Consider the following 25,565-nt stretch of genomic DNA (forward strand, 5'->3'; position numbering starts at 1 on the left):
TCACTTTGGTTGGGTATGTTTAGTCTATGTGAGAATGTTGACACCGATGAAATGTTGGCATGATTAGAGTGGCAAAAAAACAGTGTGACTCACCTGCTAGCGGAACCCTGGCGGTGTCTTCTGGGTCCGGCAGCCAGGTGATGGTGACTTTTATGGCTGTGATGGAGAGGTGCCGGCGGGGAGTAATACTAAGTAGTAACTGTCTGGACTGGCAGCCTTACCCGAACCATCCACTTCCTGCTGAATGTCGACATTGTAAACAGGTCAACATTCTGCAGATGACTGACATTTCAACAGTTTTGATAATATATGCATCAGCATTATGACTGTTGAAATTTTGATGTCCACATGGTGACTGCATTCCTGCCCACTTAATCACACGTACCCTAAATGCCTTTTAGCCCCCATTTCCTCAACTTCACAACTTATGTAATAAGAGTTTGAGGCTACAGGTAATGCTCGTTGATGTATAATTTGGAAAATAAGAGCTGGGGCCAATGAATCGCATAGAAGGGGGACACATCAGGTTGCCATAGAGGAAGTCGCTGATCATTGCTCTAAAGAATCCCATACACTAGATGATATTATGAGCGATTTGGTGGTTTCCAACGGATTGGAACTACAAATCGTTCATAGTAATACACATCGTTCAGTGTCTGAACGATAACGACACATGGTCCCGCTGGTCGTTGGTCAGAGCTTCTGATCTTCTGCTGCAGGGAAAAGCTGAAGGTATTGTCAACGGCAGCATGCTCCTGTATGTAGCCACTCCCAGATCTTAAAATATATCTTATGTGGATTGTACTATATCGTTTGGCCAGGACTGCCGGGGAGCTGCCGGGGGAGTTCAAGAGAAATCGTTAATGAGAAATCATAATTTATAGGTCGTCTAATGTATGGGCACCTTAAGTCAGGAGTATGCAATAAGCGGCCCTCAAGGTGTTGTACAGGCTTGGACTGGCCCACAGGGGTACAGGGGAAAACACCGGTAGGCCCCACTGCCTGGGGGCCCACCTCCTGCTCTAAGGATCAGGTTCCAGACTGTGCACTTGAATTATACATTATACATATGTTACCTTATACTGGACTATGGTGTATTTTCTACAGTGCATTGCTGATAAGTAATCTGGTACATTATCATGCATGCAGCAGCTGAATTTACTGTATAGATTTATGAAGGGGCCCAGATGTTGCACTCTCTAATGGTTAGTAAAACCAATGAGGTGGCAGGACACCCCCCCTCTGCAGACTGGCCACACCCCTAACACAGGCCCCTACCACTGCATTCCCCCGGTGGGCCCTACATGCCCCAGTCCGACACTGGTGTTGTAGAACTACACATTTTGTTACATAAAAGAAACCTTAAAGTGCCTTGCAGAATAGAAAAGAACCATTTGTAACGTTCATTTATGATCTACGTTGTCAGGGGTTACAACTTCAGCGCTGTAAGGGAAATGTGACCTCGTTATTTATTTATTTTCTGCTTATTTGTGCCTAAAGGCCCGTACACACTGGTCGATGTATCGGCCGTTCTCTTGAACGGCCGATACATCGCGGGACCGTCGGCCAGTGTGTACGGGCGATACGTCTGTGAACTCCGTCGTTCACAGACGTATCGCGTCGGCCGCGCAGCACAGCCGACAGCCAATATATCTAACGATATATTGGCCCGTCGCTGTGTGTGTACGGGGCGGTCGTCCGACCGCCCGTACACATGCTGCGGCGGCCGGCGGTGATTGACAGGTGAACTGGGCGGGCGCGAGCGCCCGCCCGCCCAGTTCATGACGTCAGTCCCCCGACGGATCGGGCTGTGTGTATGCACAGCACACTGCCCGATCCGTACATAGATATATCTGCAGATCAATTGATCTGCAGATATATCTACTAGTGTGTACCCACCTTAACAGAACAGCCCATGTTATATACAGTTATATGTTATCCTTGAGTGCAGGCTATGAGCAGATTCTGGGGTTTTATATATTTTGTTAGCTTTGTTGTAATGTGAAAGGACTATTGCACCTGAATAAGACTGACAGGTGATCTCTGAAGGCAGAATTCCCTGAAAGTAGATATAACGCTATTTTTATACATTCATCCTTTTTAATATTTATATCGGACAAATAATTTAGTGTCTGCTTATGACCAGGCTTTGTTTGTGGATGGGGTTTATATCCTATATATGAGACATCTTGTCAGTAGCTCCATTAAATTACACTGCAGGGAATCTTTCCGAGACTAAAATGACTTATAAGAGAGGACAGTAGCTTCCGGTAAGGTGACTCAGTGTCACATACATACAGTATCTGTATGGCCATCATGTATAGGACCATTTTACATACATGATTATGAATGCTGCAACTTGCCTTTACACATTATTTTTTAACGGTCTATAGTTGTGTTGGCGCAGATTCCATGCAGTTATCGCCTGACTTCTGGTACAGTGTGCATTGTTTTTTATAGAGCAAACACAGTTCAGCCAATACATATGGTATGCGGCTGTAGCTACAGTCAGTGGATGCGATACATGTGCTGTCTTGCAGTAATGTAAACTTTGTATGAGAGAACTTAATCAGACTAATTACATTTAAACATAACAAAGAGCTTCCTGTCAGCTCTGCTGCATTAAACGTCATTCCCACAAAAGCTAAAGCCAAACTTACCTTTTTCTCTGGTCCCGGCTTTTTGCCACCAAAAACAGGAGTGACTAATCTGAGATGGAAGTGGTTTGGTGAGATGATGGGTGTGGCCTGCCCCAGAATGTTATGAGCTAGTGGTATCAGTATAGGATGCTACTGATTGGCTGATTTAGCTCAGCCAATCAGGCACCACACATTGCAAATGAATGTCCTCAGCCTAGTGAGCAAAATACAATATTGTATGGCTCTTAAATATACATGGTCCATGCTGCCGCCATGCCCCAACACTTTGCCTCTGTCCTTGCTGTGAAATGTCTGAACAGTGTTTTAAATTTATGCATCTATTATAGCTTTAAACATGTTGCACACAGCTGCATTCTAGCAAAGCTTCATTCCATAGTCTGCGGAAGAGTTTATTAAAATTCCAGCCGACGTCTCCAGGCATCTCATCTTTACAGTAAAGCTTACAGCTGCATCACAGACATAAATGGTTTGCTGCAGAATGGGGTTCCATGAGACCTGTCAGCAGAGGCAGGCTCATCAGTAGCCATGAAATATGTATCAGACTCCGCTGCCCTCTTAGCCCTCTTATGTACAGTGAGTGCGTTAGTCAGGAGAATGCTACTAGATGTAGTCCCGCCCACAGTAAGGTGGAAGAGAAAGAGGGGCTGAATACCCTGACACTTACTGTGTCCACCTCCTTTCTAATAATCACCTCTCACCTCCCAGACTTCTCCCCTTCCTACCCCGAACAATCAGACTGTGCCGCAGTGTTTAGTCTTATATCTATTCTCTCAAAAGCAGTTGGTGGATGGTTGGGGTTACGCTGCTGGAGGGGACTTTTGGGGTTAGGCAGTGGCGGAGGGTTAGGGTGTTGGAGGGGACTGTTAGGGTTAGGCGCTTGGCAGAGGGTTAGGGTGTTGGAGGGCACTGTTAGGGTTAGGCGCTTGGTGGAGGGTTAGGGTTGGGCTGCTGGAGGGGACTGTTGGGGTCAGGCACGTGGCGGAGGGTTAGGCTGCTGGAGGGGACTGTTGGGTTAGGCACTTGGCGGAGGGTTAGGGTGCTGGAGGGGACTGTTAGGGTAAGGCGCTTGGCGGGGGGTTAGGGTGCTGAAGGGGACTGTTAGGCACTTGGCGGAGGGTTAGGGTGCTGTAGGGGACTGTTAGGGTTAGGCGCTTGGCGGAGGGTTAGGGTGCTGGAGGGGACTGTTAGGGTTAGTCACTTGGCGTAGGGTTAGGGTCAGGCTGCTGGAGGCTTCTGTTAGGGTTAGGCATTTGGCTTAGGTTTAGGGTGCTAGAGGGGACTGTTGGGGTTAGGCACTTGGCGTAGGGTTAGTGTGCTGGAGGGGACTGTTAGGGTTAGGCGCTTGGCGGAGGGTTAGGGTTAGGCTGCTGGAGGGGACTGTTAGGGTTAGGCACTTGGCAGAGGGTTTGGGTTGGGCTGCGGGAAGTGAATGTTAGGGTTAGGCACTTGGCGGAGGGTTAGGGTGCTGGAGGGTACTGTTGGGGTCAGGCACTTGGTGAAGGGTTAGGGTTAGGCTGCTGGAGGGGACTGTTAGGGTTAGGCACTTAGTGGAGGGTCAGGGTTATAACACATGTCTCCCTTTTGACCCTGTCAAGTCCATGTCTACCTTTTGACTGTCATCCATCTGGTATTGACTGCGTATCTAGTTACTGTCAATCTTTTAATCCACACTCGGCTACAGCATGATTGACATGCTGCAGCTGGATGGGGAATTGGCGCTGCCTGCATTTCCAGAGAATGGGGTAGTGTCGGCCCTAGTTTCCGAGAGTGGCGAGGCCAGTGTCTGCGTCTCCCGATATAGATTTACTGGTTTTGCAAACAGGAAGTAATGCAGCTATTCTGAGTAAACTTAATCTGCCGCCATTGCGACTGGTGGTCGTAATGGTTGTCCAATGCTGCATTTTCGAATGCAGCATTTAGATTTGGGATGTTGGCAGGTGGCGTCTTTTTCTGTCAGGTGCCTCCTGCAGGTATTTGCATATTTTTGCACAGCAGCTGCTGTGCACAAGCTTCCATCTCTGAACCAGGATTACAGTCCTATCTACACTCGGAGTCTCACTAGCTTTTATTGTATCAGCGTTACTCTCCCTGTGGGGCCTATTTCAGACCTGGCAGCGATCGCAGGCTGAAGCCCTATGCCGTGTGCACACGCACAGCAGCTGTACTGCGAGCGCCTCTTCCTGATTGACAGACAGAGGGGGTTGGGGGCATGTCTGCGTGGAAGGGGGGGGTAGGGCCTGGCATGGCATGCGGGACGGACTAGCCCTGTGCTGGTCTACCCCCATATGCCTAAGAATTTGATCGGAGATGTGCGTTTTTTCGCACATCTACGATCAGGTCTGAATTAGGCCCATAGACCAGAGCTTCCCAAACGCGGTCCTCAAGGCACCTCAACAGTCCAGGTTGTAGATATATCCATGGCTCCGCACAGATGATTAAATCAAATTGACTAAGGTGCTAATTAAGTCACCTGTGGCCAAGCATGGATACATTTAAAACCAGGACCATTGGGGTGCCTTGAAGACCGTGTTTGGGAACCTCTGCTTTAAACTGTAAGCTCTCACGATTAGTGTCATTGCTACACTTTGTACCTGCACATATTATAGAAAATGTACGTATTAGACGTGGATACATAAAGTCTGCAGATTACAGGTTTATATAGAGGAGACAATAGCAAGGCTCTGCTTTTGAGAGCTTACATTCTACATAGAATATGGAGAGACACAAAGGGGGTATGCAAATAGCTAAAAAAAAACTGAGCTTTTCGCTATTTTGAGGGCGAATGGGGATTCGCCTGATGCAACCACAGGGTCGGTGTTTTCCATGTGTGGATCGGCGGATCCATGTGTTTTCGTACCTGCACCGGGCGAAAACGGGGGCTGTTTTTGCTGATGTTGAGGCATTTTTCTCCAATGCCTTTTCACTTAAAACAAAAAGGTGAAAAGGCATTGGTGCAAATGCCTTAAAAACAGGCAAAAACGACCCGCAATTGAATACCCATAGAGTCAAATTCAGCAGTTCTGAAATGATCGGAGCTAATTGCATACCACCCACAAAGAATCCAGTTAACTACACTGTTCCATCGGAATCCTGTGCAATCGGCAGATGCGTAGACTTTCGCTCATTACCCAGCTCATTTCCTACCCACAGAGACTATTATACTAAGTTATTCTACATAAACTATACTGCTCAATAAAATAAAGGGAACACTTAAACAACACAATGTAACTCCAAGTCAATCACACTTCTGTGAAATCAAACTGTCCACTTAGGAAGCAACACTGATTGACAATCAATTTCACATGCTGTTGTGCAAATGGAATAGACAACAGGTGGGAATTATAGGCAATTAGCAAGACATCCCCAATAAAGGAGTTGTTCTGCAGGTGGTGACCACAGACCACTTCTCAGCTCCTATGCTTTCTGGCTGATGTTTTGGTCACTTTTGAAAGCTGGCGGTGCTTTCACTCTAGTGGTAGCATGAGACGGAGTCTACAACCCACACAAGTGGCTCAGGTAGTGCAGCTCATCCAGGATGGAACATCAATGCGAGCTGTGGCAAGAAGGTTTGCTGTGTCTGTCAGCGTAGTGTCCAGAGCATGGAGGCGCTACCAGGAGACAGGCCAGTACATCAGGAGACGTGGAGGAGGCCGTAGGAGGGCAACAACCCAGCAGCAGGACCGCTACCTCCGCCTTTGTGCAAGGAGGAACAGGAGGAGCACTGCCAGAGCCCTGCAAAATGACCTCCAGCAAGCCACAAATGTGCATGTGTCTACTCAAACGATCAGAAACAGACTCCATGAGGGTGGTATGAGGGCCCGACGTCCACAGGTGGGGGTTGTGCTTACAGCCCAACACCGTGCAGGACGTTTGGCATTTGCCAGAGAACACCAAGATTGGCAAATTTGCCACTGGCGCCCTGTGCTCTTCACAGATGAAAGCAGGTTCTCACTGAGCACATGTGACAGACGTGACAGAGTCTGGAGACGCCAAGGAGAACGTTCTGCTGCCTGCAACATCCTCCAGCATGACCGGTTTGGCAGTGGGTCAGTAATGGTGTGGGGTGGCATTTCTTTGGGGGGGCCGCACAGCCCTCCATGTGCTCGCCAGAGGTAGCCTGACTGCCATTAGGTACCGAGATGAGATCCTCAGACCCCTTGTGAGACCATATGCTGGTATGGTTGGCCCTGGGTTCCTCCTAATGCAAGACAATGCTAGACCTCATATGGCTGGAGTGTGTCAGCAGTTCCTGCAAGAAGGCATTGATGCTATGGACTGGCCCGCCCGTTCCCCAGACCTGAATTCAATTGAGCACATCTGGGACATCATGTCTCTCTCCATCCACCAACGCTACGTTGCACCACAGACTGTCCAGGAGTTGGCTGATGCTTTAGTCCAGGTCAGGGAGGAGATCCCTCAGGAGACCATCAGCCACCTCATCAGGAGCATTCCCAGGCGTTGTAGGGAGGTCATACAGGCACGTGGAGACCACACACACTACTGAGCCTCATTTTGACTTGTTTTAAGGACATTACATCAAAGTTGGATCAGCCTATAGTGTGTTTTTCCACTTTAATTTTGAGTGTGACTCCAAATCCAGACCTCCATGGGTTAATAAATTTGATTTCCATTGATAATGTTTGTGTGATTTTGTTGTCAGCACATTCAACTATGTAAAGAACAAAGTATTTAATAAGAATATTTCATTCATTCAGATCTAGGATGTGTTATTTTAGTGTTCCCTTTATTTTTTTGAGCAGTGTATAATCGGCGCCAGTTTATTGCATTCTGTAGTATGGTCACTCTATAGGGCACATACCAATTGGGTAAGGGTTGTACCTCTAGGGATTACATTTAGGGACATGTGAGATTAGGGATGACTGGTTTAATGGTATCCAGATGATAGATCAACATTGTATTGGTCGTCATGCATAAGGTATACAGATGAAAAGTCGACATGACAGTGGTCGATGCATAATTGGTCTAAACATGTTTTGGGGGAGTTTTCACTTGTTTATCCAACATTTACTTTATTTACTATCAATGTGGGCATCTGCCCAAAGCGTGGTGAGCGAGACTACCCATTTGTACTGATGGTGGTCACATAACATTAAATATACAGGGTGTTTAAAAAAAAAAAGTAGCTGAAACGTTGTTCCATCCTCACACTTTGCTCATAATGCTGCAGGGTCTGCCGGAACGACCTTTAATATGATTAGCCACGGATCCAGTTTGCCGGAATATTTCCACCCGAGATAGCATAGTTTTGTTTGGTGGTGCAGGTCTCTGGAACCCAGTTGTTATGGACGCCAGGGAAGGGCCGCCATTCCGTCCTATCCCGTAACTTCGGAAATAATGTTCCGCGCACATTGCAGGTTCCTGGATGGTGTACTGTGGCATGCCGGCTGTCACTTAATGTCTACTGTAACACATAAGGTACACCTACAAGTTTCAGTTACATTTATTTATTTTTTCTTTAAACACTGTACATGTCAATTTTTTGACCCTGTCGACATTTTGTACCCTTCCACCTTTCATCTGTCGACTTAGTGCATGTCGCTCATAACATTGTTGATCCATTGAGCCACATCTGTTTTTAATTTAACTTTTTTTTTTTGTCAATCCTTATAGAGGTATTTTAGTTGACCTCTATAGCCGCTGTAGTGCATTAAAAGTTCATTTTTACCGACACCCGCATATGCAAGACATGCTGGGATTTGCAGTGCAGCAGCTGGTGAACCACATGTTGCATAAGACGAAGTTCAACCACTGTGCTTCCTAAGACCTGCGATTTTCCATTGTGTCATTTATGGATTTCATTAAAAATAACACATCCATCTGTTTAAACTGGACATCATTAAATGAACATGGCATCTTTCCATCTGGTATGATAATTATTAGATGTTGGCTTCCAGCACCCGCTGTGAATGGTAATGCAGAGTGCTGGGGAGGTGTTTATTCCTGGCTCTGCTAGCTGCTATGTAAAGGTGTTTAGAGTTGCTATATTTACACACTACCTGTGATCACCGGAGGTGTGAAATTAATTTACAGGCTGCTGCGCACAATATGTGTATATTGTCATTCTGGAACCAGCCCACTAAGCTGCCGGGCTTGCTGAACTGCTGACATTTACCCGTGAGCAGTTGTTAACAATTAACCTTTAATTAGTATATGGCTTGATTCTTGTTTTATCTTTTTGTTGTTGTTTTTATATTTATTTATTTTTTGCTTTACCAGATGTGGGCAGCGTGGTGTAATAATTAGCATTACCATCTCACAGCACTGGGGGTCTTGGGTTTAAGTCCCTCCTGTTGGTGTGGAGTTTGTAGATTTTGTTTGTGTTTGGGTGGATTTCCATCTACAATCCAAGAGCATACTGATAGGTTAATGGGATTCTGCATTTAACATGCAGCCATTCCAACCACTGTTGAACTACACATCCCAGCATTCACTGATACAGTTTTAGCATGCATTAAAGTAAAACTGTCAGTACATGGCTGGGATGTGTAGTTTCAGAGCAGCTGTGGTGAGAGGGGAGACACACATGTTAAATACTCTTTGATAGGGGACATATATTGTAAGCTCAAATGTGGCAGGGATTGGTTTAAATGACTAAGTACTCTGTATAAAGTGCTGCGGATCTGTGTGTGCTGCATAAATAACTTTTAATAAACAATAGAATAATATATGTTAAAATATGTGCAAGCCAGGGGAGGTTTACATGTGCCCAGAATGCCCCTTTGTAAACCGGTCTTTAAGATACTGGACTGTCGGACGCTGCTTAAGTAAAGGAGACTTCAGTAATTTGATCTGCTGTGACATCACAGGTCTCCTCCTCTGTCTGACTTAACCAATGCACACTGAGAACGTCTGTCAAGCTCTCAGGGGCAGATGTATTAAGCCTGGAGACGTGATAAAACAGTGATAAGTGCAAGGTGATAATGCACCAGCCAATCAGCTTCTGTTAATTTACGTATTGGAGCTGATTGGTTGATGCGTTATCACCTTCCACTTATCACTGCTTTATCACTTCTCCAGGCTTAATACATCTGCACCTCCGTCACTCTGCCTGCTGTTATGGAAATCTGCAGCAGAGAGGTGCAAGAGCGCACAGTGTTGAACTTGATTAAGAATACAGGGGTCTATTCATGAAGCAGTGAAAAGGGTGGAGAAATAGACCAGTGGAGAAGTTGCCCTTAGCAACCAATCAGCTTTAAGGAAGACTTTATCAAGTACAGTCTATAAAATGTAAGGAGGATGCTGATTGGTTGACATGGGTAACTGTTCCACTGGTCTGTTTCTCCACTGTTTTTACTGCTTCATGAATGGACCCCATAGTAATCTAGATGAAGGTTATACAGTACTTGCTCACTCTCATGTAGGGTTGCCTCCTCATCCCTTTAATCCTGGAGACCTATGAATAATACAGGTTCTGTGGCTGATTAAATTCAAGCCTGCATTCCACCTGGTTTTAATCAGCCACAAAACCTGTGTAAATCACAGGTCTCCAGGATTAAAGGGATGATCTGGCAACACTACTCTCATGGAATGTCTGAAGCTTCCAAAAAAGCAGTGCTTCTTCCAGCATCCTTCCTAGTCCTCTCACCTTCCTCCCACCTTCCCTCAATGACCACCTCATCTCGCCTCCGTGTAGCGAGCCAAAAGGGTTGTATTAACTGTGGGCAAATTTAATTATGTTTTAAGAGTAGATGTTGTTACTCTTCACTTTATGGAAGGCATAAATCAGGATCCCACACTGGGTCCCTCAGGAAAACATGCCTAGAAAACACCTGTGTGCAAGTCAGCACATTTAATGTTAGGAGCAAATAAGGGTGGGCAATTTGTCGCACATTAAGCAAGGCTCTGTCTTGCTACTTTTGCCCTTCTGTTAACATGGTATTGACAGGGCTCGGACATAGTACTGCCACTGGTACTGGCTTTATCTGCCCCCCCCGTTCATCTACACCCCTGTACCATATTCCTACCGCACCCTGGCAGTAACAATACAGGCTTGTCTAACATGATTGTCAGACTCTTTGTTTTCTGTCCATGATCGGTATATACTTTACAGACTTAGGTGGTGCCCGTCTCATAGTACAAACTGATGGCCGATGCATTGGGTGATCACAGAAGGTGCTTCTTGTCTAATATCATATTTTATAGCATATCTAAAATATTCCACTCTTCTCCAGGTGTTACCATGAAATTAATGGATGAAGTTGCTGGGATTGTGGCCTTCCGCCACTGTAAGACCAACATTGTTACAGCCTCTGTAGACGCCATCAACTTTCATCGCAAGATTAAGAAAGGTGCGTACGTTATTCTTGCAGTATTTCACCAAACGTAGCCCTGTCACTCAGATTCTACTATGATAGCAGTAGCTTTACCACATAGAGGCAAAGTACCAACCAGTGGCGGCTCTATGGGTGGAGCTGCAGCGCAGTCCAAATTTCAAATAGGGGAGCCACACCAACTGTCATCCCAACCTGACTCACTGGCAGTAGATGTGGCTACACCTATTTGAACTTTACACTGCACTACAGCACCACCCCTGGAGCCGCCACTAGTACCAACCAATCCAGTGGGCATCTCAACTCGCGTTCCGGCGGCAGAAACATTAGCGTATTTCTGCACAACCACTGCTTACAGAATCGCAGCTGTGACGGCCTTTACGACTTTATCTGAATCGGGCCATATGTTTCATAGCTCTGTACTCTTTAAAGGTCACACCCACTTCAAAAGTGAAGAACTTGGTTTCCATATATTTTGGTATCTGGCAATAGGCATTTCTGTTGTCAAATAAACTACACTCCTCGCAGCATTTTGCCAGAAAATTTAGCGGGCCCATAATAGCAAACTTGTATGTAGACAATACTTTGAAAGAACTGTTCAGTTTGGCTACTTTAGTTCTATATATTTAATCAGCTAAGCATTTTTGTGTGAGAGCAACTATTCCACAATGACAACAGCCATTTTGATGGTTCAGGTGTCATTCGATAGGATGTGTGGTGTAGATTTGCAATAAGGTCGCAGAATATTGGGTGTCATTCCGAGTTGTTCGCTCGGTATTTTTTCTCGCAACGGAGCAATTAGTCGCTAATGCGCATGCGCAATGTCCGCAGTGCGACTGCGCCAAGTAAATTTGCTATGCAGTTAGGAATTTTACTCACGGCATTACGAGGTTTTTTTTTCGTTCTGGTGATCGGAGTGTGATTGACAGGAAGTGGGTGTTTCTGGGCGGAAACAGGCCGTTTTATGGGTGTGTGCGAAAAAACGCTACCGTTTCCGGGAAAAACGCGGGAGTGGCTGGAGAAACGGGGGAGTGTCTGGGCGAACGCTGGGTGTGTTTGTGACGTCAAACCAGGAACGACAAGCACTGAACTGATCGCAGATGCCGAGTAAGTTTGAAGCTACTCAGAAACTGCTAAGAAGTGTCTATTCGCAGTTCTGCTAATCTTTCGTTCGCAATTTTGATATGCTAAGATTCACTCCCAGTAGGCGGCGGCTTAGCGTGTGCAAAGCTGCTAAAAGCAGCTTGCGAGCGAACAACTCGGAATGACCCCCCTTGATAAGTGGTCAGGTTGTTGAGGATTAACGCGTCACAGTCGCCAGTTTCTTTTCCTCCATAGCAAAAGCTTTGAGTGGGGGGGGTGCGCTTTTTCCCTTTTGGGTTGCAAATTTCAGCGTAGCCCTTGTCAAAAAAGTTTTCTGCCCTAAATTCACTTGATAATGAATTCTTTCTCACACTTTCGGGATACAGTAAACTTGAGATGAACACATTGTAGAACACAATAAAAAAATGTTTTGCTCAATTTCAAGCAACGTGGTTGACTAGTATTCATTTAATTGTGTAACCATATTCTTGTGGCATGAATTCTATAAAATAGGCCAAAATCTGCCTGCAGAGATTAACTACAGAAGAGCCATTGTTTGAGTCACTCTCTTCTAACACCCTTCTCTCTTCCCTAAGCCTACCTACCAGTTTCTTGTTCATGTTTGATAGCTCGTAATAAAAAAAGCTTGGGTGCATGGCCTAGCAGTACTGTAAGGTTACTTATGGACAGATCAGAATGCCACTAGAATACACATGCTGTAGACCAAGTAATCTGATACGTAGTTTTACAGTGGCGGAGACGCATCAACCCTTAGAGAGATACAGTACCAGCCGATCAGCTCCTAACTGTCATATTACAGGCTGTGTTTGAAAAATGACTTTAGGATCTTTTGTTGGTACGTTATCTCTCTCCAAGCTTTGATACAGATGTGTCCTCGCCTCAATACGCCATGCTGTGCGAGATGCCTGGCGTGAGTAAGCCGCCATGTCTCGGTCAACTCTGCTTTACATCGGCCGTCTTTTTCTTTTTTCGCTGAAAATGCGTCTTAGTCACAATACAATGCAGCTAGGACGCATAAGGAGACTGGGACACTTGTATATTGTGTGTGTGACCGAGTCTGTATACGGAGCAGGACAAAACTTGTATTGCGGAAAAAACTTTGGCTGATACATTGTAGCGCTTTGCATACAGATTCAGAGCCTAATTCAGCATGGATCGGTATTCTGAGAAATTGCAGTTTTGTGCGAGTAGAAAGGCACCACCCCGACAGGAAAAAAAACGCCCCGTACAAGTTTGCGAATGCATCGCAGATCGCTATCTAATCGCAGATCCATACGCAATTTCCGGAACATTGAAGATTTTTTGCCGTCTGAGAAAATGTAAGTAGGTCTGAGGCGGCAACTAATCTGAGACAGAGACGGCCTGGAAGTGGTCTGCGCTGACTCCCTAAAAGCGCCTGGGCACGCCTGTGTTTTTTCTGACACACCCAGAAAATGTCAGGTTTCCGCCCAGAAATACCGGCTTCCTGTCAGTCAGACAATGGGTACATTGCGATTGCGATCTGTATGCTATTTCTGTTGCAGTTACCCCTCGCGCATGCTCAGTACGAATGCTACGCATGTGCAGTTGTTTGATAATCGCTCAGTTTGCGAACTCTCTGACTAGCGATCCATGCTGAATTAGACCCTTAGTCACACACATCCTAGTTACATTACGTTGCAACTTACTTTCACAACACAATACCAGGTCGCACACGGGAATTGGAAACGGGTCCTTCCCGGGTGCGAGCCGTCATTGGACCCTTTCAGACTGGCTTCCCGACCAGGGTTGCCATCGGGGACGGGGACAGAGGCGGCTTCGGGTGCGGAGGCGGCGCTGGGAGATCATCTACACTCCGCCTCTGCCTATACTGTGTACAGGTCCCGGGTCAGATCGACCTGACAACCCGTTCACCCTGCAGTTGACCCGGGAATAACCCTTCTTTATTCCCGGGTCAGGCGACCCAGGAATTCGGGAGTGACCCTTTCACACCGCACAGCAGCCCGCGTCGTCTCGGCAATGTACCAGGTCGATACCGGGTTATTTGTGCGGTGTGAAAGGGGTATAAGACACATTTACAGCAAAATAGAAGCAAAAAAAAAAAAAAAAAAGACGCCTGACGCTAGAAGATTCTCGCGTGACCTGGCGCACCAAGGGGGACTATTTGTTGTCACTGCTGCCAAGATTTATGAGGATACATCAGTACATCTCCCCCATAGTAAGCTTGCCTGCACAGCTACTTTACTATTTAATATATTTAATTAGAAGAATGAACACCGAATCTTGATTTTCTGATTGCCATCTTTTGTAATTAAAGGTTAGTGTCTCTTTAAGAGAAGCAACTAGAAGATAAATGTTATCTGTAATATATGTTTATAGGCCTTCAGGCAGATATTGCCAAATTGCTTCCCACTGTGCAGTGGAACATTTTATATTTTTAATGTGATTGTGTTTGGGTTTTTAAAGTAGCCTGTAATTTGAGTAACACAGGGATTAATTTAGCAATCACAATTAAGAGATATAAAATTATTTTTTGTCTGTAATTAAAAGGTTACAGGAAAAGATGAAGCATATGTTTTATTACTAGGAAACATCTTAAGTGGTTCTAGCAACATTTCCTTCCAGTACTGTACGTTTCCGACCGTAGACTAAATACGTACACACATATAAACTTATAACTGTTAATCTATTATTCTTGTACAGATATAATGACATAATTAACTTAAAAAAAATATATATTCAATATAAAGTTTCAAATAAATATAGCTATATACAGTAATTATAGACATATAGTATATTCATGTATTAAAATATAAAATTGAGTGCTGAAGAATTACGTTTATTTACTGTAAGTTTAATGAACGATAAAATGACACGTTCATCAGATAAAATAAGACTCATCACAGATTGATGAGTAATAAGAATAACCCACTTTCCCCTCCACCACTGGATTCATCGGGTCCTCAATCCGATAAAGCTCCACTACAAGCAGTCCGCTCCAACTTTCTGAAGAAATGGCATAACTGGTGCGTTTCGTCATACTTCCCAACTTCATCAGGAGTTGTGTATAAATAACTAGATATACAGTATAGAGATTAATGTATGTTTCGCTACACCAGTGGGGTTTTTTTTAATGCCAGTGTCTACATCAGAAAATGTTGATATTTTAATCTCATATGATATGTAGTGATGTGCACCGGACATTTTTCGGGTTTTGGATTCGGTTCCGCGGCCATGTTTTGGATTCGGACGCGTTTTGGCAAAACCTCCCTGAAATTTTTTTGTCGGATTCGGGTGTGTTTTGGATTCGGGTGTTTTTTTTACAAAAACAGCTTAAATCATAGAATTTGGGGGTCATTTTGATCCCATAGTATTATTAACCTCAATAACCATAATTTCCACTCATTTCCAGTCTATTCTGAACACCTCACACCTCACAATATTATTTTTAGTCCTAAAATTTGCACCGAGGGGGGGCGTGGCTACGGCGGACATGGAGTAGCACACAGGTTGTGTGGCTCTCCGGCAATAATATCCGTATGTTACATCCTGTGTCTCCCCCTGGGTCCGAAGATAGCCCCAATACCTCTGTGAAGCTGTGGAGGGACCCCTGTGTCGGATCGGGAGCCGAGTGTTACACTCCCGCTGCAGCTGGACTGTTTTGAGTGAGCGGGGCTCCGGGGCCTGCTGCACCACGTGAGAAGCCGCTCTCCTCTCTCCCCGTGCTGCCGCCCTACACGCTGCCTGTGTTCGCTCCCGCTGCTGCCGCTGTGTGGAGCTGAGGCGCCGGGGACGCTGTGTACGCTCGGCCTGACCCTGCTTGACTCCGGGGAAATCCCTGCTGCGGCGCTGCCGCGGGTCCCGCCGCCGCTCCCCTGCTCTAAAGCCACGGCTCCTGCTTCCCTGCCTGCATCTTGGGGACATATTTATACCAAAGTGGGATTGTATCTGCACACACACAATTATATTATATCAAATTTGGAACTATATACAGCTCCAAAATAACCCCTATTGCATTCAAGTATTCACAATTATTTGTGGGGGTGCTATCGACTACAGCTAAGGTTAGTCAGCAGAAGAAAAAGAGAAAGGGACTGTATTTGTCGATGCACAAGAAGAAGGGTGACCTGATTATCACAACCTTCTGAATAGTTACTAAAATTTAACTTTTATTAGTGTCGAATTAAAATAGTGTGATGATAACTAACGAACAAACTACGAGTATAGACGAAACATAAAGGTTAAAATCAAGACATATACAACATATACCACAAGTGCAATGAAATAATAAGTGTGATTAAAGATTAAAATATGTGTCCGCGTGTCTGTTCTTATATCCAATTATATGATATTGCTCACAATATTTACTCAGTCTGATAATCGTTGTCAGCAATTGGTCTTCATATGTTCACATGACCATTTATCAGTATTTGTAATGTCTGGAGTATCCCACTCCTATATTTATAATTGTAGCTGACAATATGATTCCAATGGTGTCTGTAATGTTCACACCATTGGAATCATATTGTCAGCTAAAATTATAAATATAGGAGTGGGATGTTCACAGATTTAGGAGGAGTTTCTTATAATGTTTCTGTATCTGCTGCACAGATTGAAACTGTAGCGTTTATTCTATTGGCATTGGTTAGATTGTATTATACATATCTCCTCCTGACTAACAGGTGGCTTAAAGAATCAGCTGTGAAACATTGTTGCCTTTCTGTCTGTATAAGCCACAACACTGTCAATTACTGCTTTCTCACTGACATAGATAGACTGACTGTGTCTGCTAGCCTAACACAATTTCTCTAACGTCCTAGTGGATGCTGGGGACTCCGTCAGGACCATGGGGAATAGCGGGCTCCACAGGAGACAGGGCACATCTAAAAAGCTTTTTAGGTCACATGGTGTGTACTGGCTCCTCCCCCTATGACCCTCCTCCAAGCCTCAGTTAGGTTTTTGTGCCCGTCCGAGAAGGGTGCAAACTGGATGGCTCTCTTAAGGAGCTATTTAGTAAAGTTTTTTTTTAGGTTTCTAATCAGTGATTCCTGCTGGCGACAGGATCACTGCAACGAGGGACTTAGGGGAGAGACTGGCAACTCACCTGCGTGCAGGAGGATTGAAGTCTTAGGCTACTGGACACTGAGCTCCAGAGGGAGTCGGAACACAGGTCAGCCTGGGGTTCGTCCCGGAGCCGCGCCGCCGATCCCCCTTACAGACGCTGAAGAAAGACGGCGGAACGGAGGTCCGGAAACAGGCGGCAGAAGACTTCACAGTCTTCAGAGAGGTAGCGCACAGCACTGCAGCTGTGCGCCATTGTTGTCACACGGCTCACTGACACGGTCACGGAGGGTGCAGGGCGCTGCTGGGGGCGCCCTGGGCAGCAATATAAATACCTATTTGGCAAATAAATACATCACATATAGCCATTAAGGCTATATGTATGTATTTTAACCCAGGCCAGTTATTAAAAAACCGGGAGGAAAAGCCCGCCGAAAAGGGGGCGGAGCTTATTCTCCTCAGCACTCAGCGCCATTTTCCTGATCAGCTCCGCTGGTGAGGAAGGCTCCCACTCTCCCCTGCACTGCACTACAGAAACAGGGTTAAAAGAGAAGGGGGGCATAAATTGGCGATATAATGATATATTAAGAGCGCATATATAGAAACAACACCTCTAGGGTTGTTATATACATTATAGCGCTTTTGGTGTGTGCTGGCAAACTCTCCCTCTGTCTCCCCAAAGGGCTAGTGGGTCCAGTCCTCTATCAGAGCATTCCCTGTGTGTGTGCTGTATGTCGGTACGTGTGTGTCGACATGTATGAGGAAAATGTTGGTGAGGAGGCGGAGCAAATTGCCTGTAATGTTGATGTCACTCTCTAGGGAGTCGACACCGGAATGGATGGTCTACTTATGGAATTACGTGATAATGTCAACACGCTGCAAGACGGTTGACGACATGAGATGGCCGGCGGACAAATTAGTACCGGTCCAGGCGTCTCAGACACCGTCAGGGGCTTGTAAAAACGCCCATTTACCTCAGTCGGTCGACAGACACAGACATGGACACTGACCCCAGTGTCGACGGTGAAGAAACATACGTAATTTTCCTTTAGGGCCACGAGTTACATGTTAAGGGCAATGAAGGAGCTGTTACATATTTCTGATACTACAAGTACCACAAATAAGGGTATTTTGTAGGGTGTGAATAAACTACTTGTAGTTTTGCCTGAATCAGATAAATTAAATGAAGTGTGTGATGATACGTGGGGTTCCTCCGATAGAAAGTTATGGGCGGTATACCCTTTCCCGCCAGAAGTAAGGGCGAGTTGGGAAACACACCTTAGGGTGGATAAGGCGCTCACACGCTTATAAAAACATGGCGTTACCGTCTCTAGATACGGCCGCCCTCAAGAAGCCAGCTGATAGGAAGCTGAAAAATATCATGACAGTATATACACACATACTGGTGTTATACTACGACCAGCAATCGCCTCAGCCTGGATGTGCAGCGCTGAGGGGGCTTGGTCGGATTTCCTGACTGAAAATTTTGATACCCTTGACAGGGACAAGATTTTATTGACTATAGAGCATTTTAAGGATGCATTTCTATATATGCGTGATGCGCAGAGGGATATTTGCATTCTGGCATCAAGAGTAAATGTGATTTACATATCTGCCAGACGAAGACACGACAGTGGTCAGGTGAGGCAGATTCCAGACGGCATGTGGAAGTATTGCCGTATAAAGGGGCGGTCCGTCGGACCTGGTGGCCATGGCAACAGCTGAAAAATCCACTTTTTGTTACCCCGAATCACATATCGGCAAAAAAGGACACAGTCTTTTCAGTCTCAGTCCTTTCGTCCCCATAGGGGCAGGCGGGCAAAGGCCAGTCATATCTGCCCAGGGGTAGAGGAAAGGGAAGAAGACTGCAGCAAGCAGCCCATTCCCAGGAACAGAAGCCCCTCACAGCTTCTGCCAAGTCCGCAGCATAACGCTGGGGCCGTACAAGCGGACTCAGGTGCGGTAGGGGGTCATCTCAAGAGTTTCAGTACGCAGGGGGCTCACTCGCAAGGGAACTCCGGGATCCTACATGTAGTATCCCAGGTGTACATTGGAAATTCGAGACATCTCCCCCTCACACAATTCACAGGCTGTATTCCCAGCAGGTGATAATCAAAGTACCCCTCTTACAACATGGAAGGGGGTAGTATCCCACACTATATTGTGGTACTGAAGCCAACCGGCTCGGTGAGATCTGAAATATTTGAACACTTACATACAAGCGTTCAAATCAAGATGGAGTCACTCAGAGCAGTGATAGCGAACCAGGAAGAAGGGGACGATATGGTGTCACTGGATATCAGGGACGCTTACCTACAGGTCCAAATTTGCCCTTCTCACCAAGGGTACTTCAGGTTCCTGGTACTGAACTGTCACTATCAGTTCAGACGCTGCCGTTTGGGTTGTCCACGGCGCCCCGGGTCTTTACCAAGGTAATGGCCGGAATGATGATTTTTCTTAAAAGGAAACATGGACGCTTTCCTGATAAGGGCAAGGTCCAGAGAACAGTTGGAGGTCGGAGTAGCACTATCTTAAGTAGTTCTACGTCAGCACGAGTGGATTCTAAATATTCCAAAATCGCAGCTTTTTCCGATGACACGTCTACTGTTCATAGGGATGATTCTGGACACAGTCCAGAAAAACGTGTTTCTCCCAGTGGAGAAAGCCAGGGAGTTCTCCGAGCTAATCGGGATCCTCCTAAAACCAGGAAAAGTGTCAGTGCATCATTGCACAAGAGTCCTGGTAAAAATGGTGGCTTATTACGAAGCAATTCCATTCGGCAGATTTCCCGCAAGAACTCTTCGGTGGGATCTGCTGGACAAATGGTCCGGATCGCATCCTCAGATGCATCAGCGGATAACCCTATATCCAAGGACAAGGGTGTCTCTCCTGTGGTGATTACAGAGTGCTCATCTTCTAGAGGGCCGCAGATTTGGCATTCAGGATTGGATGCCGGTGACCACGGAGGCCAGCCTGAGAGGCTGGAGAACAGTCACACAGGGAAAAAATTTCCAGGGAAGTGTGATTAAGTCTGGAGAATTCTCTCTGCATAAATAAGCTTAGAGCAAATTTATAAGGCTCTAAACTTAGCAAGACCTCTGCTTCAAGGTCAGCCGGTATTGATCCAGTGGGATAACATCACGGCAGTCGCCCACGTAAACAGAAAGGGCGGCACAAGAAGCAGGAGGGCAGTGACAAAACTGCAAGGATTTTTCGCTAGGCGGAAAATCATGTGATAGCACTGTCAGCAGTGTTCTTTCCGGGAGTGGACGACTGGGAAGCAGACTTCCTCAGCAGGCATGACCTCCACCCGGGAGAGTGGAAACTTCATAGGGAAGTTTTTCAGCATGATTGTGGACCGTTGGCAAAGACCAAAGGTGGACATGATAGCGTCCCGCCCGAAAAACGGGACAGGTATTCCGCCAGGTCATGAGACCTTCAGGCGATAGCTGTGGATGTTCTGGCAACACCGTGGGTGTACCAGTCAGTGTATGGGTTCCCTCCTCTGTTTCTCATAACCAAGGTATTGAGAATTATAAGACATAGAGGAGTATGAACTATACTAGTGGCTCCGGATGGGCCAAGAGGGACTTGGTACCCGGAGCTTCAAGAGATGCTCACAGAGGACTAAGGGCCTGGGGAGCTAAGAAGGGACTTGCTTCAGCAAGTACCATGTCTTTTCCAAGAATTACCGCGGCTGCGTTTGACGGCATGGCGGTTGAATACCGGATTCTGAAGGGAAAAAGGCATTCCATAAGAGGTCATACCTACCTTGGTCAAAGCCAGGAAGGAGGTGACCGCACAACGTCATCACCACATGTGGTGAAAATATGTTGCGTGGGTAAGGCCAGGAAGGCTCCACGAAGGAAATTCAACTAGGTCGATTCTGCACTTCCTGAAAACAGGAGTGTTTTGAGTCTCAAATTGGGGTTCATTAAGATTTAAATTTCGGCCCTGTAGATTTTCTTCCAGAAAAAATTGACTTCAGTTCCTGAAGTCCAGATTGTAAAGGGTGTATTCCATATACAGTTCTTTTGTGCCTCTAGGGGCACCGTGAGATCTCAACATAGTGTTGGGATTCCTTAAAATCATATTGGTTTGAACCGCTCAAATCTGTGGATTTGAAATATCTCACATGGAAAGTGACCATGCTGTTGACCAATATCTCACATGGAAAGTGACCATGTTGTTAGTCCTGGCCTCGGCCAGGCGATTGTCAAAAAGAATGGGCGGTTTTGTTTTACAAAAGCCCATATTAGAATTTTCCATTTGAACAGGGCAGAACTGGGACTCGTCTCCAGTTTCTTCCTAAAGGGGTGTCAGCGTTGTCACCTGAAACAACCTATTGTGGTGCCTGCGGCTACTGGGGACTTGGAGGACTCCAAGTTACTAGACGTTGTCAGGGCCCTAAAAATATATATATATATATATATATATATATATAGTTAGGACGGCTGGAGTCAGAAAGTCTGACTTGCTGTTTATATTGTATGCACCCAACAAGCTGGGTGCTCCTGCTTCTAAGCAGTCTATTGCACGCTAGATTTGTAGTACAATTCAGCTTGCACATTCTGTGGCAGGCCTGCCACAGCCGAAATATGTAGATGCCCATTCCACAAGGAAGGTGGCCTCATCCTGGGCGGCTGCCCGAGGAGTCTCGGCATTATAACTTTGCCGAGCAGCTACGTGGTCAGGGGAGAACACGTTTGTAAAATTTTACAAATTTGATACTCTGGCTAAAGAGGACCTGGAGTTCTCTCATTCGGTGCTGCAGAGTCATCCGCACTCTCCCGCCCGTTTGGGAGCTTTGGTATAATCCCCATGGTCCTGACGGAGTCCCCAGCATCCACTAGGACGTTAGAGAAAATAAGAATTTACTTACCGATAATTCTATTTCTCGTAGTCCGTAGTGGATGCTGGGCGCCCATCCCAAGTGCGGATTGTCTGCAATGCTTGTACATAGTTATTGTTACAAAAATCGGGTTATTACTATTGTTGTGAGCCATTTTTTCAGAGGCTACTTCGTTTTGTTATCATACTGTTAACTGGGTTCAGATCACAAGTTGTACGGTGTGATTGGTGTGGCTGGTATGAGTCTTACCCGGGATTCAAGATCCTTCCTTATTGTGTACGCTCGTCCGGGCACAGTACCTAACTGAGGCTTGGAGGAGGGTCATAGGGGGAGGAGCCAGTACACACCATGTGACCTAAAAAGCTTTTTAGATGTGCCCTGTCTCCTGTGGAGCCCGCTATTCCCCATGGTCCTGACGGAGTCCCCAGCATCCACTACGGACTACGAGAAATAGAATTATCGGTAAGTAAATTCTTATTTTATCCATCTGCCTGCTATTCAGTGCTGTGGATACCATTGGAATCTAACTAATCACATTGAATTGATTTATGAGCAAGGACATAGACTGACACGCGGACACACGCTGCCCACACGCGTGTTCCGCCGTTACTCTGACAGCTGTACCAACCAATATATTGAATGTGTCAATTTTTAGGCAGAAGAACCCAATCTGTATTCCCAATGAATGCTCTTTAGAAGGCTCAGGAAAGATGTATCCAATATTGAACAAATGATATATATATATAATAAATGATATTCTACCTCGACAAAGTTGCATATTAGTATATAAAAGTGTACAGACTGAGTGTGATCCACTTAAGTGTGATTAAAGTACTTTATTGGAAGTGGGGAATAAGACAGACCACCGAGCCTATAGTATAAGATATACACAGTGTGAACATTACAGACACCATTGGAATCATATTGTCAGCTACAATTATAAATATAGGAGTGGGATACTCCAGACATTACAAATACTGATAAATGGTCATGTGAACATATGAAGACCAATTGCTGACAACGATTATCAGACTGAGTAAATATTGTGAGCAATATCATATAATTGGATATAAGAACAGACACGCGGACACATATTTTAATCTTTAATCACACTTATTATTTCATTGCACTTGTGGTATATGTTGTATATGTCTTGATTTTAACCTTTATGTTTCGTCTATACTCGTAGTTTGTGTGTTAGTTATCATCACACTATTTTAATTCGACACTAATAAAAGTTAAATTTTAGTAACTCTTCAGAAGGTTGTGATAATCAGGTCACCCTTCTTCTTGTGCATCGACAAATACAGTCCCTTTCTCTTTTTCTTCTGCGGACATATTTATACTGCTGTGGGGGCAGAGCGCACCCTGGGGGAGCTTCCCTGCATAAAGGGTGATGCACATATTATATACAGGCTGCGTGTGGCTCCTATGTGGGGCTGCCCTGTTACCCTGCCATTGTATAGACTGTACCACAGAGCAGGTCGACCTTCACCTTATCCTGGTGGCCCTTTGCAGATGTTATTGCGGCCAGAGTCTAGACAGGCTGTAGCTGGACAGGTTTGATATACTGCCTTCCCTACCGGCAACCTCTGTACAGTTTTGATATACTATTTGTCGAAGCAGCAGCTGGACTGTTTGATATACTATATAATTCACACGTAGCAGCTGGACAGTTTTGATATACTATAATTCCCTGCTCTCTACCATCAGCTTGGCCATAATGGTCAAACCACAACAATCTGCCGCGGCTGCAGCGAAGTTAGGGAAATTTGCCAGAAACCCTCCGACACGGTCTCATCAAGGGGGGGAGGTACAGTCGACCTCGTCGCCGCCTTCTCCGTCAGCTGGCTCCTCTGTGGAGGCTACAGATGCCGCTTTGCAGAGGGTGCTGGATGCGGTCACGGCCAGCGAGGCCCGCTTGGCCGACAGGATCGGTCAGGTCCAGGCGGACTTATCTATTATACACCAAGACCTCCAGCGAGTGCGAGAGAGAGTCGGTGAAGTTGAGACACGCACATCCACTCTGGAGGACGCGGTTACACCACTCGGTAGACGTGCTTCTGCTCTGGAGTCACAGATGTCGGAGGTACATAAAAAGATGACGGATATGGAGGGAAGATTGAGACGGAATAATGTCCGCTTCGTTGGACTCCCTGAGAAAGAGGAGGGTGCCTCCCCCGAAAAATTTCTTGAGAAGTGGCTGCTGGATACGTTTGGAGCGGAGGAGTTCACCTCACACTTTGCGGTGGAGCGCGCTCACAGGGTTCCGATGCGTCCATTACCACCAGGGGCACCTCCCCGTACGTTCATTGCCAAGCTGCTTCACTACCAGGATAGAGATGTGATTCTGAAATTGGCCCGTACTAAGGGCCCCCTGAAGTGGAACAGTTCTCCGATCTCAGTCTTTCCGGAATTTGCTATAGACGTTCAGAAGGATAGAGCTCAGTTTGCCCCCGTGAAACGCAGGCTGCGTGAACTGAACATCCCCTATGCCATGCTTTTTCCGTCTAAACTGCGGGTTGTTTCTGATGGAGAAACTAAATTCTTCACGTCTCCCTGTGAGGCATCAGTGTGGCTGGACAGACGCTTTCCGGCACGGCGGGCGCTGGCCGCTGACTGAACTCACGCTTTCGGTTTCTTTATTTGCTAGTATACTGTTTCTCTTCTGCCTGCTATGTTTTTTGGGAGAGATATACAGTCACTGTTGGCGGGGGGGGGGGGGGAATGATGGGAAAATCTTAAGACCTGTTGTTATGCTTATTATATGATGTTACGGTGCTCACTTCTATCCGTATATCTGTCTCCTGATGCCTCAGGCTAATATCCTTGTTCAGTTCTATATGTTATCTTCGGGGCCGCCTGGATATGTTTGTCCCGTTGTATGGTCCCGAATGGTTATTTAGATGGGGTTGTTCTGACGGCCTTGGGGGGGGGACTTGAATTTAGCTGGAAGCTTCTCCTGCCTTGAGGTCACTGAATTCTTGGCCCCCCTTTTTGGTTTCTTTTTGACTTTGTAGAATGTGTAAAGGTATTTCTTGCCTTCGTTTTTAGGGATTGCTCTTTGGGAGCGTTGTTTGTTAGGGAACCGGGTATGCTGCAAGTTCTTAGTGGTATACGGGGTGGGGGTTTTGTTAAGAATTTATTGTTTTGTTTTTACTTTCTGATGTGCAATGTGTTTGTTTCTGATGTGCTTCTGTTACAGCTAATCATGGGTATAGTTTGCTGGATAGGTGCTGGGGGTGGCTGGTCGCGGGTCATCTGTTTCATTATCACGCTGCTTTGCTATGGCTTTGGTTAGGTTTCTGTCCTGGAACGTGAGGGGGATCAATGACGAGATCAAGCGTTCCCTGGTCCTTAGACAGATCAAACACTATGCTTCGAATGTAATCTGTTTAATGGAGACCCACTTGGTGGGTACTAGAATTATGTCCCTCAAAAAGCCATGGGTGGGGTGGGCTTTCCATTCCATGCATACCGCAGCGTCCCGGGGAGTGTCGATCTTGATCAGAAAATCTGTTCCCTTCTTGCTTGATAGCGTACAAACAGATCAGTGGGGGAGGTATGTGTTTCTTAAATGTAAAATTAACTCCGTTCCTTTACTGTTGCTAGCGGTTT

The 25,565-nt window shown here is 45.9% G+C and overlaps 1 protein-coding gene across 8 annotated transcripts in view; it reads left to right on the forward strand.

The window, feature by feature from the left end:
- ACOT7 (acyl-CoA thioesterase 7) overlaps window positions 1-25,565 on the forward strand; it is a 509,309-nt gene that overhangs the window by 341,716 nt on the left and 142,028 nt on the right. For 7 of the 8 annotated variants that reach the window (XM_063943415.1, XM_063943421.1, XM_063943416.1 and 4 more), the window contains one exon: window positions 10,853-10,969. The exons of the other annotated variant lie outside the window; for it this stretch is intronic. In XM_063943415.1, the coding sequence (XP_063799485.1) occupies window positions 10,853-10,969 (117 nt within the window). The remainder of the gene's footprint in view (window positions 1-10,852; window positions 10,970-25,565) is intronic. 8 annotated transcript variants of the gene reach the window in all.

The sequence above is a fragment of the Pseudophryne corroboree genome, chromosome 10, assembly GCF_028390025.1.
Source record: "Pseudophryne corroboree isolate aPseCor3 chromosome 10, aPseCor3.hap2, whole genome shotgun sequence".
NCBI lineage: Eukaryota > Metazoa > Chordata > Amphibia > Anura > Myobatrachidae > Pseudophryne > Pseudophryne corroboree.